The sequence below is a fragment of the Rissa tridactyla genome, chromosome 1 (assembly GCF_028500815.1).
Source record: "Rissa tridactyla isolate bRisTri1 chromosome 1, bRisTri1.patW.cur.20221130, whole genome shotgun sequence".
In the NCBI taxonomy this organism is placed as follows: Eukaryota; Metazoa; Chordata; class Aves; order Charadriiformes; family Laridae; genus Rissa; species Rissa tridactyla.
The window spans coordinates 17962401-17978785 of record NC_071466.1 but is presented as its reverse complement, the minus strand read 5'-3'; the positions used below and the strand labels follow the sequence as shown (position 1 = coordinate 17978785).

General features: G+C 43.2%; 1 protein-coding gene across 1 annotated transcript; it reads left to right on the top strand.

The window, feature by feature from the left end:
* Positions 1 to 1264: 1264 nt before the first annotated feature.
* Positions 1265 to 7682, top strand: LOC128912492 (stromelysin-1-like). Its single transcript, XM_054208490.1, has 10 exons — positions 1265 to 1369; positions 1518 to 1762; positions 2233 to 2381; positions 2478 to 2609; positions 3411 to 3572; positions 4168 to 4387; positions 5547 to 5680; positions 6186 to 6345; positions 7183 to 7286; positions 7488 to 7682. Exons 1-10 carry the CDS (start codon positions 1265 to 1267, stop codon positions 7586 to 7588), a joined length of 1512 nt encoding a protein of 503 aa, XP_054064465.1. The 3' UTR covers positions 7589 to 7682.
* Positions 7683 to 16385: the final 8703 nt, after the last annotated feature.

Here is a 16385-nt window from a genome sequence, read left to right as displayed (position 1 = left end):
GCCATGCCTTTTCCCCAGGCCACCTCGCAGACTGCAGAGCTCAGCTGCTGTGGCGCTGGGGTTGTTGTTTTGAAGTTTCCAACATGTTTGCTCTCACTGTTAAAGTGGTTTATTTTCCTTCTTTTTCTCATGTTCAAAAAGAAGTAGATTATTTTTAGCTCATATTTCTCCTTTTGAACTTGCATGTGGGCACTAAGTCAACACAGGAGAATTCTGCTTCAAAAGATGGATGTCTCAGAAATGACAGGCAGGAACGAGGGAACTGAGTGACAGTGGTTCTGCAACGCCTGCATGAAGTGCAATGCATCATGTTCAGAAAAGGACACAGGAATCAAAAGTAGGACTTCTGGCAAATTGGGGAACACAAAATCTACACCTCAAATCCTCATCATCTTCCATTTGACCTTGGAGACATGTATTAAAAAGTTATCTGAAGACCCCCCGCATTCCCAAGGTGCCTGTAGTTCTCTAGGACAATTTCTATCATTTCTTCTTTAGTTGCGACAATGCCCTTGAGTGATAGGCGATGCAGACCCGGATATACGGTCTGGGGTGCTCTACTGAGACCTTTGTGTTGTGGTGTGGGGGTTGCCTGGGGTGAACATGGGATAACAAGGGGATGAAGCCATAAAACTGTGATTACACGGGCCAAGAAAGCAGCACAGGTGATGGTTGTGTAACCACGCTGGGATACCACGTTCAAGAGATGAGATAAATGGGTCATTTGTATAATCAGCTATGTCACTAAAATTGTCAGGGACAAGATGGGCTAAAGGAAGGGATTCATCCCTGACATGCTGACGTCCTGCATGGGTGCCACACTGAGAAAACTGAGGAACGTTTCTGGAGATCTCTTATCATGTGCTACAAGGATCATTGTCCCTTACAAAGAGCCGGGTCCCTTTAGCACCCCTGAAAAATTAGGTGATTTTTATCCAGGTGACTGATTATAGATTCAGATACTTGTCAGTTTAAAATACTGGTCCACTTTAGGAATGAAGAAAAAAAACCATACTGTCCAATAGCATGATTGCGAAATCAGGGGTTTTTGGGCAAGGTAAACTGTCATGTGTTAGCTTGCTTTAAAACCAAATTTGTTTTCTATGTTTCTGTGGGAAATCAGAGGATGTTATAAACTGAGTCATGCAGTTATTGACTTTAGCAAGCACACAAATGATATAAATAGAGAAACACTGGCGAGCCTTGTACAGAAGAAGAGATTGAGAGGTCTTCTAGCAAGAGCTAACAGGACAGGGAGGCAAAGATGAAGACAAAGATCCTTCCTCTCCTTGGGTTACTGTATGTTGCATGTTCTTGTGCTTTCCCAGTGGTTCCAGAAATGGAAAAAGAAGATATGCAATTTGCTAAGGTAAGGACTACAAACAGAACTTAAGAAATAATTTATTGAGAAAAAGATTGTAGTGATGTATTAGTGATGTAGAATATTTTATTAACAACACTCTGCCTTTGAAAAGAAATTATTATGTTCTAAACTGTTGCTTTTTCTTCCCCATCAGAAATATCTGGAAAATTTTTATGATTTTAAAGAAGAGAAAAATTCTCTCTTTAAATCAAAGAACCTCAATCATATGGCTGACAAAATCCGAGAAATGCAGTCATTCTTTGGGCTAGAGGTAACTGGGGAGCTGAATCACAAGACACTGGACATGATGAAGCAGCCTAGATGTGGAATACCAGATGTTCGTTCATACAGCACCTTCCCACAGAGCCCTAGGTGGCAGAAAGAAGATGTGACATATCGGTAACATATATTAAAGCATGTTTGTCCGTACACCACTGGGAAGCTTTGTGAATGCTAGGCAGAAGTAATGACAATGGGTTCTTTACTATTTATTCCTGTATTTCTCCATATAAAGACCCCATTCAGGATAAAAGGGCCACAAATGTGGGGACTGTTCATATCCTTTGCTTTAGGCTTCCAAACAGTGATGAAAATACCAAAATAAGAGTTTACATTAGTTAGTTAACAGCCTACTAAATGATATGCTCAGTGGATAGAAGGGATACAACTGAGAGTACATAGGTTAGGATTTCTGAAAGACGTGAAAGAAAACTGTGAAAAATTCTTCTGTTATGGAAGCAAATTTGAAAATAAAGAACTCAAGACACATAAATAATAATAATCACTGATTAAAGTATTTGACCTTGATATGATGTGCCCCAGCCACATGTGATCTGGTTGCTTTTAATTCCTTTCTCCTTATTTCACAGGATTTTGAACTACACTCCAGACATGCTACAAGCTGATGTAGAGGAAGCAATTGCAAAAGCCTTCCAGCTCTGGAGCAGTGTCACCCCTCTGAGGTTCACCAGGATTTATAGTGGTCAAGCAGATATCATGATCTCCTTCGCAGCTGGATGTAAGGGGACTCCCTTGCCTGGGAATTATAAGTGTTTGTCAGTTTTTCTTACAGAGATGATGAAAAGCATCCCTTTTATCCCTTTTTTTTTTCTAGTTCACGGTGACTTCTATTCGTTTGATGGTCCAGGAGGAACTCTGGCTCATGCCTACCCCCCCAGCAGTGGGATAGGAGGAGATGCCCACTTTGACGAAGATGAAAACTGGACCAAATTTACTACCTATAGTGGTAGGCAATCTTAAGTATTGTGTTGCCTGTTTTTATTAGACAGTGTTGTCTTGAAGATAGCGTAGAGTCACAAAAACCCACGGCAGTAGTTCCAGTATTTACTGAGATGTAAAATGTCAGTGTAATTTAGTAAAATGATTCTGCATATTTTGACCAGGGCTGCAGTCATGGCAGTCCCCTGAAGTTAAGGCACAGACTGCAATTACAGCACCAGTGAAGGAAATAACATTAGCATGAAATAGCAATATTGGGTAATCATAACATTGTAAAGCAAGGAATTTTCACCCTCGGCTAATGAACTTAAAAGTTGTAATATTGAGCTCTCACTTTTTCTTTTTCTTTTTTTTTTTTTATTAAAAGTGATACAGATCTTTAACTTCTGCGAAGGAAAAAAATAATCTTGAGTTTGTTGGTAAATACAATTAAATAGAACAGTGAAGTGTTCTGGTTTCCAACAATATCCAGGGATAATGTTACACGTTACTGGTCTTTGTGAAGTAGTCGCCAGGTGAATTCCATGTCATTTATAATTCCCGAAATCTGACCAGATGACTAAAATGTTCTGACCCAGTTTTGAGTCATTATTAACATTAAAGAAATATTGATTCTTTGTTGTCAGGAAAGTTTCTGCACCATGAACAAAAACTGTCCCAGGGAACCTCTTACTTGGGAGGTAGTTAGATTTTGCTGTTTTATTACGATCACAAATGATATATCATCCATAAGAGGATGGAATCTGTATCCCGCTGTCATGCAAGAAAATTTATTTAGTGTTTGTTCTTTGTGCTGGACTTTTTTTAGGATACAACTTATTTCTCGTTGCTGCTCATGAGTTGGGCCACTCACTAGGTCTTGGTCATTCCAATGTCTTTGGTGCTTTGATGTATCCTATATATATGGCCAGGGATACAAGGGACTACAGGCTTCCTCAGGATGATATTGATGGCATTCAGGCCCTCTATGGTAAGCAAGAAGCAGCATTTTTTTGGTGGATGGTGGATAAACATTTAAAATGAATTTTACTCAACAGCTAAAATGTACTAAACTTTCTACCTCAGGAAGGATACTGAGGTTTAATTTACTGCTATTATTTTGGGGTAAATCTCTTGGTTTCTTTGTGGCTAAAAGTCTACATCTGCAAAATAGAATCCATGGGCTGTATCCATGCCAGTAAGTCAAAAGGTCCAAGAGCCTTCCTCCAATGATACTAGAGGAACAGCTTGTGTCTGTAGTATTAAATTTTCTTACCTTCCGCACAAGCGTGGACATGTACAACTGCCCTTTGGAAATGGTGTTTGCTCTACATTAACTTCTGAGCACATACAGTTTGAGAGACCAATGGCTTGTCAAGGTAAAACAGTGCCAGATACCATTTTAACAGTCAGCGGAACAGACAGCCAAGCTAAATTGCCCAGGAACTTTCCCTGGCATTAATTTTCTAGTTGCATTTCAACCTTAAGAAACCTATGCATTTGGCTTCATATGTTACGCCCTGAAGTTCTGCAACATGAAACACTCTAATTCACCTTCCAATTCCACACTTACCTGTTTCCCAAAGGACCCCCCAGGGAATCTCCTGCACTTCCAACAAAAGCTTTTCCCCCACAAGAGCCAACTGAAATGATACCTGCAGAAGCACCAACTGAAATGTCACCCCGGGAAGAACCAACAGAAACAACTCCCTCCAAAATCCCCACAAGACCAGAGGACTGTGACCCTCATTTGACTTTTGATGCTATCACTACTCTCCGTGGGGAAATACTGTTCTTCAAAGGCAGGTAAGCGCTTTCATTTCTAGCAACACCTTTTTGCAAGATTCACAAAGGCAAAGCATAAAGTTCAGTTTAAGGAATTTATCTTCCCTTGGTTACAAAGGAAGATATTTCTTTCTGAAAGTATTAAGGCAACTTTGCAAAATTTTACTAGTGGGGCTGGTGAGTAATGTGGTTTACTGACAGGTGAGTAAAGTGTTTTAAGCCATCATCTATCATCACCCATGTCTGTTAAAATTGTGCAAGGCTGAATAATCCCAGTGTCATTCCTCAGCCTGCAGCTGCTTCACATGCACCACCATCCTTGTCACACCACCCCATGTGTGGTTCAGGGAGCTGTGGAAAATTTCACTGGTGACTTTCTGTGGTACTTCCACCTTGGGATCCGCACTGGACTACTGTCCAGTACTGTCTGTAGGGAGGCCCCACTCTTAGAGGTGTCCACTTTTTGGGCACGATCTAACACTTGGCACTACCAGGTTGTTGGCTGGGCACATCCACCCTGGCAAGGGTGAACAGCGTGTCAGGCCCAGGGTTTCACCCACTTCTTGGTTGGTAACTGTGTTTTGATTGAACAAGTTTCCTTTGATGAAGTGGGTCTGATTCCCCTTCTAAAGAACATGATGAATTGTAGCTTAAAAACTTAATAATTTTCAGGGAAGAGGAGGAAGGAACAGTTCCTCCTTAAATTGGGTTTTAAAATGCTTCTCAAGAAGTTTAATGAACATTTGTAACCAAATTGAAATTAAGAATGCAGCTGTGCCTACCTGCATAGGACATGGTGAAGATAAAGCTTCAGTTGTCAGCAGTACCACAGAACATCATGTGTTGTCTTGCGCAAGCCATCAGGGTGTCAGTGGAGACGTCTACGGAGCCACCAGCTCTAGATGCACCTGCTTGGGCTGTAAGGTTGGATCAGATGACCTCCAGAGGTCCCTTCCAACCTCAACCATTTTGTGACCTCAGAGCAGCCAGCAGTAAAGGGCAAATGTCTATGAAAAAGTGGGCAAAGTAAAGCACTGCATCACAAAAGAGGTGATATCTCTGCCTCATAAGGAGGACAGGTATCCAAGCAATAGGATTTAAAGTACATTTCTATGCTAGTGATCTCATAGTGAAATACAAACAATGAAACACTGCTGTTTTCATTTCTATCTATCATCAGCTACGTCTGGCGCAAAAGTCCATATTTCTCAGACACTGAGCACGACACCATCTCCTCTTTCTGGCCATCACTGGCAGCTGGCTTTGATGCTGCTTATGAGGTTGACAAGAAGGATCAAGTAATGTTTTTTAAAGGTATTTCTTTTACATTTCCATCAGTCCTTTTTATGAATGAGTACAGTTATAGTAGTACTTCTAGCTTGTATATAGTTCTGTATGTTAAGTAATAATAATAGAAGTAATACAATAGCAATAATAATATATATTCCTAATATTTAAATCCATTTTTATTTTCAAAATGCCATTACTGTCATTAACTAATGCTGCTTCACAACAGAGAAGATCGTAACTGAGACAAAATTGATTGCCTACATGAAGTTATCTAAATATATTTTTAAAGGTGCCAAACACACCTGGAAAATATGTTGAGTTTTAACTACTGAGTATATAGTACTCTAATGTGGAAAATATTTCAAAGCTCTGAAATATTCAAATTTATGTGTGCCCTAGAGGGTCATGTTCTTCTTAGCTGGACATCCGTGCTGTTTGGTGGCATTTACTACACAGAAAGCTCTGGGTCTTTGATGCAGAGGAGCTCAGCCTCCCCGGGAATCCCTACTAACTTCTGGTTTTCCTGCAGATGACCAGTACTGGGCTGTCAGCGGCTACAGCATAGAGCAAGGCTTCCCCAAGCCTATTCAGAACCTCGGCTTCCCCTCAAGTGTCGGGAAAATCGATGCAGCTGTTCATGATCAAAATACCAAAAAAACCTATTTCTTTGTAGGCAACAAGTACTGGAGGTAAGGCTCATTCCTGTTTTGCACAACAGATAATCAAAATAGCTTTTAAAATGACAAGTTATATTAGAATTTGTAGAGTAAATTTGTGGCCTTTTATTGTCAGCCTTTTCAGTCAGTATAAAGTTGAAACTCAGAGGCAATTACTCATGCCTTCTCATAGAACAAAATCTGTAACACCTGAGATAAAGACAACGTCCGTTTACTATCACTAGTCTGTGATTAACAGACACAAGCAAATGAGCTTTGTTTACCTGTTAGGAAGCAGTATTACATGAAATTAATATAAAATGTGATATTAATGTGATAATGTGAGTAGACTTTGTCGGCATTTCATGTATTCATTCAGTAGCTATTGAGGGGCAGAAGTGCTCTCTGAAATGTACAAATGACACATCTATCGAGAAAGCTATGAAAAGAGATTAAAATATTTACATTTTAAGAAACAGTTCAGCTAAGCAGTAATGTTAACCCTAATAACTAATCTGTAATATTATATTGAAAGAGTATTATTCATAGATTGGATGCTGTAAAATTAAAATATTCAATTTGAATATTTATTTAATTTTATTACTCAGTATAAGCCCTATCCAGCTTTATTTTCAGTCTCAGGGAATGGAACTGAACTATTTATTCTGATGTTCTGAAAACAGCCTTTCATAGGCCACTGAAGATGTGAATATTCACATAGCTGGGAATTATACAGTTCTATGAGATCACAGATGCTCACTGTTACTGGATTTTCAGCTGAGAGTAGGCTTGCCTAGTAAAAATTCCTCCTGGTTTCAACATTGAACATCACATGTTTGTTTCTTGTTTTCATGCAATTTCTTTATTTAGTTTCAATGAAAACACTCGATCAATGGAAAGGGGATATCCAAGAAAAATAGCAGCTGACTTCCACGGAATTGGCCACACAATTGATGCTGCCCTTCAGAAAAATGGTAAATAAATTAAAATGTAATTCTGAACAAAACAAAAGACCGCTAACTGAAGCCAAAAAAGTCTATGTTTCAAATACATATATATAGATGAAATGTTTGTTCTGTTATTTTTTTTAATCACCCAAGAAAATAGTGAGTGTATATCAATATGTATACAAAAAGGAAATACTAATTTTCCAATAATTTTCCTTCCAATTCTAGGACATTTCTACTTTTTCCATGGATCAAACCAGTATGAGGTTGACATCAAGAACAAGAAACTCATCCGTATAATGAAGAGCAACAGCTGGTTTAATTGCTAGAAATATTAAGTGATGATGCAGGAGTGTATTTCTACTGGAAATGTTTTTTCATGTTTCTTGGTTATAAACAATATCATTCGGCTGTTACTGTGCATCTGAGTCTGAAATTATGGTCTTTGAAAATTCTAATTTAAAAACTTAAAAATGAAAAACTTAATGTACAGTTTTAATTTATTTTGTTTTCCAATTATTTATTAATCAAATTGTTTTTGACTAATAAAGTATTTTGCTCGAGTATTCTGGTTCTGGTTCTTGTTCTGGTTCAGTCGGCTGGAGACAAGGTATCTGATATGACCACACACAAGCCTGAACAGTGTCAGGACTCCACAGCCATTTTTAATAGGCTCAGTATCTGTAGGGGGGAAGTTAAAGAGAAGCAGAAGTAGGTAGGCAGCTTCAACAGGCAATAAGAAATGACCTGGGGGACAGAGGAGGGGACACTCAGGAACAATGCAGGGGAGGTGGAAGAGGTAGGAGAAGATCCTACACGATGGTGTGAGAAGGACTGTGGAGAGACTGGTGGCTGTGGCCTCAACCACCGTGACCCCACTGCATGGAGACAGAGGGGTCAAGGCAGAGATGGGGACAGGTGCCTGCTGGTCGATGGGGAACATGGCAATGGGCTGAGAGGACCTGTGGTCCAGTGTCGCTGTGGGTGGTTTTGGTGGGCAGAGTTGTTGGTACAGCAGGACGTGAGCGGCCAGAGAGAAGAGTAGGTGTTTGGTTTTGGGATGGAGGCAGCATGCAGGCAGGGTGGGAAGTGATGGATATATGGTTACAGGGTACCACTTAGTCAGGGGATTACCCTTGCTGAGCTGTGACCACGTGCCATGGGAATGGAGTCGGGGCTGATGGTCCAGCTTGTAACGCTGGACAAGAATTTACTGACAAGAACCACTTCCCAGAGCAAAGCCAAAGCAATAAGAAAACAACCCAGGATATTCATATAACTACCACAGACAAATCCTCCAGAGGAAGATTGGTGAGACACAGACAAAAACACATGTGCTTCCTCTGTCTATCTTGTATGGGTCTCCCTCAACAGGGCAATAGCTCAATGACTAAAACACCCCTTGGGCTGTAAGAAAGCTTGGCTGAAGTCCGCCCTCTCCTTGAAAGGATTTTATGTCATCTCTCAAAATACTGCTCTGATGATGTGATTATACAAGGAAGGTAACTCCTCCTCGCTATTCCTATTTATCTAGCAGAATTGACAAAGGCAGCAAGAGGGAGAACAGTCTTCCAGTTACCACAGCTCAAACCCTGTTGGGCAGAGGTGAGATTTGCTCCCAGTCTTCTGCACAGGGCATATCCCTCAGACATCTTGTCAAAACACCAACTAACATCCACACACCATCCACCAGGTTCAGAGAAAGCCATGTGTCTTCTAGTGTACCCGCAGACCCACCGTCCCACTGTGCTAGCAGACAAGACCAGGGACAGACAGTCGAGATGCTGCCATGTCTGATCTTGGAAAACCTCTTCTTTGCCATGTTCTGCTCCTCATGCATGCCTTGTGCCATGCTGGATACGCACTGAGCACCCCTACAGCAAGACCTAAAACCAACCGAGGTGACAAATTAAGCCATGAATCTCAGCAGGGCTTAAAAGTCATGTAGGGACTGAACAGCTCAGCATTGCCACAAAGACAGCGGCGCACCATGGTGAAGTCATGGACTGACAAGTGGGTGAGCTCACCTGGCAGCAATCCAGGCAGGGCAGAGACACAGGAAAACTGGTGTTGCCCCAGTATCTCCCAGTGTCTTTCTCAATAGCTTGTGCTGTGTACACAGCCTGTCCAGAAGAAACTTCAGTCCAAGGACTTTTGATGCCTCCAGGGTTAGGCAGGGCACTTGCGAGTACTGCTTGTATTTAAATAATGGAGTGAATTCCCTTTGATTTCAAAAGTGCCTACATGCTTTGATATCTAACTAGATACCTTCTGGTATGTGAAGGCTACCTTCAGAAATCAGGCCTTTAGGCTTTGGTTGTGGCTGAGACTTGAAAGCGGTTAAGGAGGAACCAAAGAGAACATTTCAGCAACAGTGAAGCAGAACATTGATGATGTTTATAATGACTCACCTTGGCCATTATACTAACTTATTTCTCGTACATAAGGCCAGTACTGTTTTTTAGTTATGATCTCAAGGAAACAGCTAAATTAAAACTTTACCCCCACCTCCAGGTATTAATTAGATTTAACTACAAGTATCTGAAAAACTAGTGATATTTACTTGGCTGTGAAGGAGAAGCTAGAAAGTATCTGTTGTCTTGTCAAACCTGCACCTTAAATGGAAGACAACATAGCATGGATTTCACATGGACAAGGGGACTGGTGGGATGTGTTAACCATGGATTTTCCATCTGTATTTCTGCTTTGTCACGGAATCACAGAATCACGGAATTTTTCAGAGTTGGAAGGAACCTCTAGAGATCATCTAGTCCAACTCCCCTGCCAAAGCAGGATTGCCTAGAGCACATTACTCAGGACTGCATCCAGGCGGGTCTTGAAAGCCTCCAGAGAAGGGGACTCCACAACCTCCCTGGGCAGCCTGTTGCAGTGCTCGTATTTGATCGGAACTTCCTATGTTCCAGCTTGTGCCCGTTACCCCTTGTCCTGTTAGTGGAAACCACTGAAAAGAGCCTGGCTCCATCCTCCTTAAACCCACCCTTTAGATACTTGTAAACGTTAATAAGGTCTCCCGTCAGCCTTCTCTTCTCCAGGCTAAAGAGTCCCAGCTTTCTCAGCTTTTCCTCATAAGGGAGATGCTCCAATCCCTCAATCATCTTTATTGCCCTACACTGGACTCCCTCCAGTAGTTCCCTGTCTTTCTTGAACTGGGGAGCCCACAGCTGGACGCAATATTCCAGTTGTGGCCTCACCAGTGCAGAGTAGAGGGGGAGAATGACCTCCCTTGACCTGCTGGCCACACTCTTCCCTATGCAGCCCAGAATTCCCTTGGCCTTCTTGGCAACAAGGGCACACTGCTGGCTCATGGATAATTTACTGTCTACCAAGACCCACAGATCCTATTCTTCAGAGCTGCTTTCCAGCAGGTCCACCCCTAACCTATACTGGTGCCTGACATTCTTCCTCCCCAGGTGCAGGACCCTACACTTCTCCTTGTTGAACCTCATTATGTTCTTCTCTGCCCAGCTCTCCAGCCTGTCTAGCTCACGCTGGATGGCAGCACGGCCCTCTGGGGTGTCAGCCACCCCCCCCAGTTTGGTATCATCAGCAAACTTGCTGAGCATACACTCTGTCCCCTCGTCCAGGTCGCTGATGAATATGTTAAACAATACTGGTCCAAGTATTGACCCCTGGGGGACACCACTGGTTACAGGCCTCCAACTGAAGCCTACTCCATTAAACACAGCCCTCTGAGTCCTGTCACACAGCCAGCTCTCAATCCACCTCACTGTCCCCTCGTCTAGTCCACACTTCCTCAGTTTCCTAAGGAGGATGTTATGAGAGACAGTGCCAAAAGCCTTGCTGAAGTCAAGGTAGATGACATCTGCTGCTCTGCCCCCATCTAGCCAACCAGTTTTAACATCATAGAAGGCTATGAGATTGGTCAAGCATGATTCACCCTTGGTAAATCCATGTTGACCACTTCCAATAACTTCCTGCTCTTGAACGTGCTTGGATATGACATCCAGAACAAGTCTCTCCATTACCTTGCCACGGATGGAGGTGGGACTAACAGGTCTGTAGTTCCCTGGGTCCTCCTTCCTGCCCTTTTTGAAGACTGGAGTGATATTGGCCTTCCTCCAGTCCTCAGGCACTTGTCATAGTGTCTTAAACTTTAGCAAGGAAAGAACATTACTTTTGGCTTGGGGAAAAGCAATGAAATTCCTGGCAAATGGTATAATAATACGTAATTCAGATGGGTTTGGAAACAGGAGGGCTGGAGCTCCCTGCCTACACTTAGAATCATAGAATCATAGAATCTTCATGGTTGGAAAGGACCCTTAAGATCATCGAGTCCAACCAAACAACCTACAATCTCTGCCACTAGAGCATGCCCTGAAGTGCCACATCTAGACATTTCTTAAACACCTCTAGGGATGGTGACTCAACCACCTCCCTGGGCAGGCTGTTCCAGTGCCTGACCACTCTTTCAGTAAAGTAATTCCTCCCAATATCTAATCTAAACCTCCCCTGCCACAACTTCAGACCATTTCCTCTGGTCCTGTCATTATTCACCTGAGAGAAGAGGCCAACACCCACCTCTCTCCAACCTCCTTTCAGGTAGTTGTAGAGGGCAATGAGGTCTCCCCTCAGCTTCCTCTTCTCCAAGCTAAACATGCCCAGCTCCCTCAGCCTCTCCTCATATGACCTGGTCTCCAGACCCCTCACCAGCCTGGTAGCTCTCCTCTGGACACGCTCCAGCACTTCAAGGTCCCTCTTGTCCAGAGGGGCCCAGAACTGAACACAGGACTCGAGGTGAGGCCTCACCAGTGCCGAGTACAGAGGCACGACCACTTCCCTGCTCCTGCTGGCCACACTATTCCTGATACAAGCCAGAATGCTGTTGGCCTTCTTGGCCACCTGGGCACACTGCTGGCTCATGTTAAGCTGGCCGTCCACCAGCACCCCCAGGTCCTTTTCTGCTGGGCAGCTTTCCAGCCACTCAGCCCCAAGCCTGTAGCGTTGCTTGGGGTTGTTGTGACCAAAATGCAGGACCCAGCACTTGGCCTTATTAAACCTCATACAGTTGGCCTTGGCCCGTCGATCCAGCCTGTCCAGGTCCCTCAGTAGAGCCTTCCTACCCTCAAGCAGATCAACACTCCCACCTAGCTTGGTGTCATCTGCAAACTTACTGAGGGTGCACTCAATCCCCTCATCCAGATCATTGATAAAGATATTCAACAAAACTGGCCCCAAAACTGAGCCCTGAGGGACACCGCTGGTGACCGGCCGCCAAGAGGATTTCACCCCATTAATCACAACTCTCTGGGCACGGCCATCCAGCCAGTTTTTAACCCAGCCAAGAGTACGCTTGTCTATGCCATGATTCGCCAGCTTCTCCAGGAGAATGCTGTGGGGGACGGTGACAAAGGCCTTACCAAAATCCAGATAGACAACGTCCACAGCCTACCCTGCATCCAGAAGGTGGGTCACATGGTCATAGAAAGAAATCAGGTTGGTTAAGCAGGACCTCCCCTTCCTAAAGCCATGCTGGCTGGCCCTGATCCCTTGGCAGCCCTGCACTTGCCGTGAGAGCTCACTCAAGATGATCCTCTCCATGATCTTTCCTGGTACTGAGGTCAGGCTGACAGGCCTGTAGTTTCCCGGATCCTCCTTTGAGGATCCCTCCTTAGTGGGCAAGAGATTTCTTGTAACTATGATTTTGTTATAACTCATAAATGATTGCTGGAATTAAAGGCCTCTTGGATACCAGCAGGGGAAATTTGTCCATAAACATAATTTCAAGTACTCATCCTCTATGAATATGAACTTTCCCTGGAGTCTGAAACCAGGAATGCAAAAAATAGAGACACACACAAAAAAAACCCCAGTTAAGTCTGAAATTCTTGACTGGACAAATGTTGTCCCAGACCCAATCTCTTGCACATGAAAACTCAGGCAAAAATGTCTTAATGACTTCACTGACAATTTAATAGGGCCCTTACGGAGTATTAGCTGTGCGAGCTTGTAACAGTACAGGCTAACACAATAATATCAGGAGCACAAGAAACAAAAAGAGTCTCAGAGCGCCTGCTGGCACTTCAGTCACCTAACATATGCTGGGCACTTCTAAATGCTGCGGCAAAGCAATGGGCTCCAGACCTGGACATCCCACAGTGCAGTCACAAGCACTCGCTCTGCAGCTGGAAGACTCGTTTAGTCACACGAGCAGCAGCTGTCATATGCTGCTTTTTGGAAAGGAGGAGTGTGTTACACAGAAGTCTTTGGAGATGTTGTGACAAGTATCTTCTGTATTTCCTCTTCCTGGCCTGATTTTCAAGACAGTTGCTGTGGCTGCGGAGGAAATTTGGAAATACGCATCCGATGCTGTTCCCTGTGCCTGGGATTTAAGATCTTCCTGGGCAGGTTTTGCATACAAAGCAAGAATCCACTCACAGGGACAGACAGCACTGCCACAAGCAAGGAGAAATTGAAGAATTAAGCTCCCACGAGGCCCTGAATACTCAGCACTGGAGAGCAAGGGTGACCTGTGTGCAAGCTGACTGGGACGAGAGGGGCCTGTCAGTCAATCAGCATTACCCTGCTGGAGACGGATGACTCTTATATAAAAGCCAGAAGCAGGTCACACACTCGTCTTCATCAGCAATATGTTTTGCAGGCTAGGTCTGTGCAGACAGGCCTGAGGGTCTGCAGCACAGCCAGGATGGAAGTGCCGAAGGTGCGGGGTTGAGCACCGCTTACCAGGCGCACAGGCTGAAGCTGCAGTTCTGCAGCTCAAAAGCTTCCCGTGCATGAATCTGTTCTCCCAGGTTTTGGCCAGGGGTCCTACGCTGCTGCCAGAGTGTCCTGACCAGGACACTGAGGGTGTGTAAGGCAGCAGAGTGGGCCAGTTTCAAGCTCCACATAATTAAGCCCTTAGTCTTTGTAGAATAAACAATTTAATTGCATCCTGTTGAGGTTCTGTGAGATGCTCTTTCACTTTCCTTTTTTCTATACTACAACATGCAATAGTTTTCAAATATATAAGCTGTCCATTAGCAATAACCTTGCCAAAAAAGGAGCAAATTTTAATGCTTCTAGTCAGTGTTACATCTCTTTCTCTGGTACAGCTAGCAGGGGTGGCGGCTATGGGAATGCATCCAAGGCAGAAGATTGACTCTGGGAGAGGGAAAGATAAAGGCAATCTAAAGACATTATCCAAGCACTTTTAAAGGTTGAAAGAAGGAGAAAATAATAATTTTCACACTCACTTCTTTAAGTCAAATCAAGAGATTGTCATTACATGTTGTTCTACTTCTGGATGAAGCCACCTCAAAGGACATCATCAAAGATCTCTGTTGGTTATGGAACTTTCTTCATAAAGCATACTCTGGGTGATTGAAAGATAAGTGAGAAGGTGACTGATCACATGAGGGCAATGGTGAATGGTATCAAGAAAAGTGAGAGGTTGAAAGTGTCACAAAAGGATGTATCTGAGAAGGCTGCTATTCAGAAAACTATGTATATTTCATCAATAGATTCCTAGATGGTTTTCATGGCTTCTAATGGCCCTTTCATTCAAGAGAAAAATGAGTGAGGAAAATTTATCAAGTCCTACAGGCTGGAAAGTTACTTCCTTCATCTAGAACCATAGAAACACTATCACATAGAGACACTGTGTGGGAAGAGAAAAAAGTTGGAAAGCTATAGTAGGGCTGTAAGTACCAGAAGCTATTTCTGCAGAGAGGTTTTGTGGTGTGTAAGCTGCACAGGAGAACTCTGCACCCAGTTTTTAGATTTTTCATCTCACCCACTCGGCTAGGGGCACCTACCATAACTATGTGAGTAGAGTCATTATCAAAAGCTCCCTCAGGGGATCGCTTCCCCTTGGCTCAGCTGCCCTAGATCTGGGTCATTCCCTGAGCCTGTCCATCTCCTTCCAGAACCAGGAAGGGGGCCTCTTCCCTAACATGAATGCCTTGGTTAGGTGTCTAGTCTCAGGGTAGGAATTCAGTCATCAGTGATCAGTCCCCAATTTCCCACTGTGGATGGCCACAAGGCATGCTGTGCTCTGGGGATCCTCCTGGTATCAACACAGCGCTCTTCAGCAGCAGGCAATTTCAGCGAATATCTCAAGTGTGCAATATATTTATAACATCTCCTTTCACAGCTCTATTACCCTGCCAGCTCTGTGGAAGGGAGTTTATTTCTCTGCACATGCAATGTCCCACCTGCCCTGCAGTGCTGAAGGTGTACCCTAAATCCTGTGTCAGCCCCACGTAGAAGTCTCAGATACAGAAGGCTGTCTCCAATGGCTGTAGACATCTCTCTTCAGGATTCCAAGGACCTTCACTGTCACCTCTGATTTGTCCTTATTTGTGGCAGTGCGCGGAGGGTGTGATGGGGCATGGAGCAAAAGTGGACCCAACGCTAGAATAGACCTGACGTTGAGTCTTAGCAGTTCTTACAATCAACGGCAGATATGGAGAACAGAGAATGTTCTCCTCTGAAGGGGAAAACCTCTAAGAGTTTGATCCAGAAAACCTCGATGCACCCTAAAACCTTATAGTAAGAAGGAGAGTACGAAATATGAAGTAATTGGGCAATTCACTGAGAACAGTGGAAACTGCTGAATGAAAGTGGCATGGAAACACCTTGGCTCAATTTTTATAATGAGTTTAGCTATGCTGAGAAAAGTGTTTTAATTTCCTCGCGGGATGACCACATTTTGCTACAGACAAAAAGAAGTTTCATGCAGGTGAGAACTGTATCAAAGAAAAACTGCATGAACAAATCACTACTTCAGTAAGCTGTGAGTTTCAGCATTAAGCTTCTAATTTTGAAGGACTCCATCAAAGGGAGAGATGATGGCACTATAATAATCTCTAAAAGTGCATGTTCCTGTACAGACAACTACAAAAAAACTAGAATTTTTTTTTCTACTTGTAGTCTCCAGTCCTGCAACCTTCTGTGAATGCTTTTCCCTTCACGTACTTCAACAACCCATTTGAAATCAATAGGAACTTTGAATGAAAAACTTTAAACAGATATGCTTTAATTTTTTTGAGAGCAAAGGACATTTTAGTAACTAAAAGGTTAATGAACTTATTAAAAAGAACTACAGGTCTATTATCTCCTCATTAATCATATTTCCATGTTGCAAAA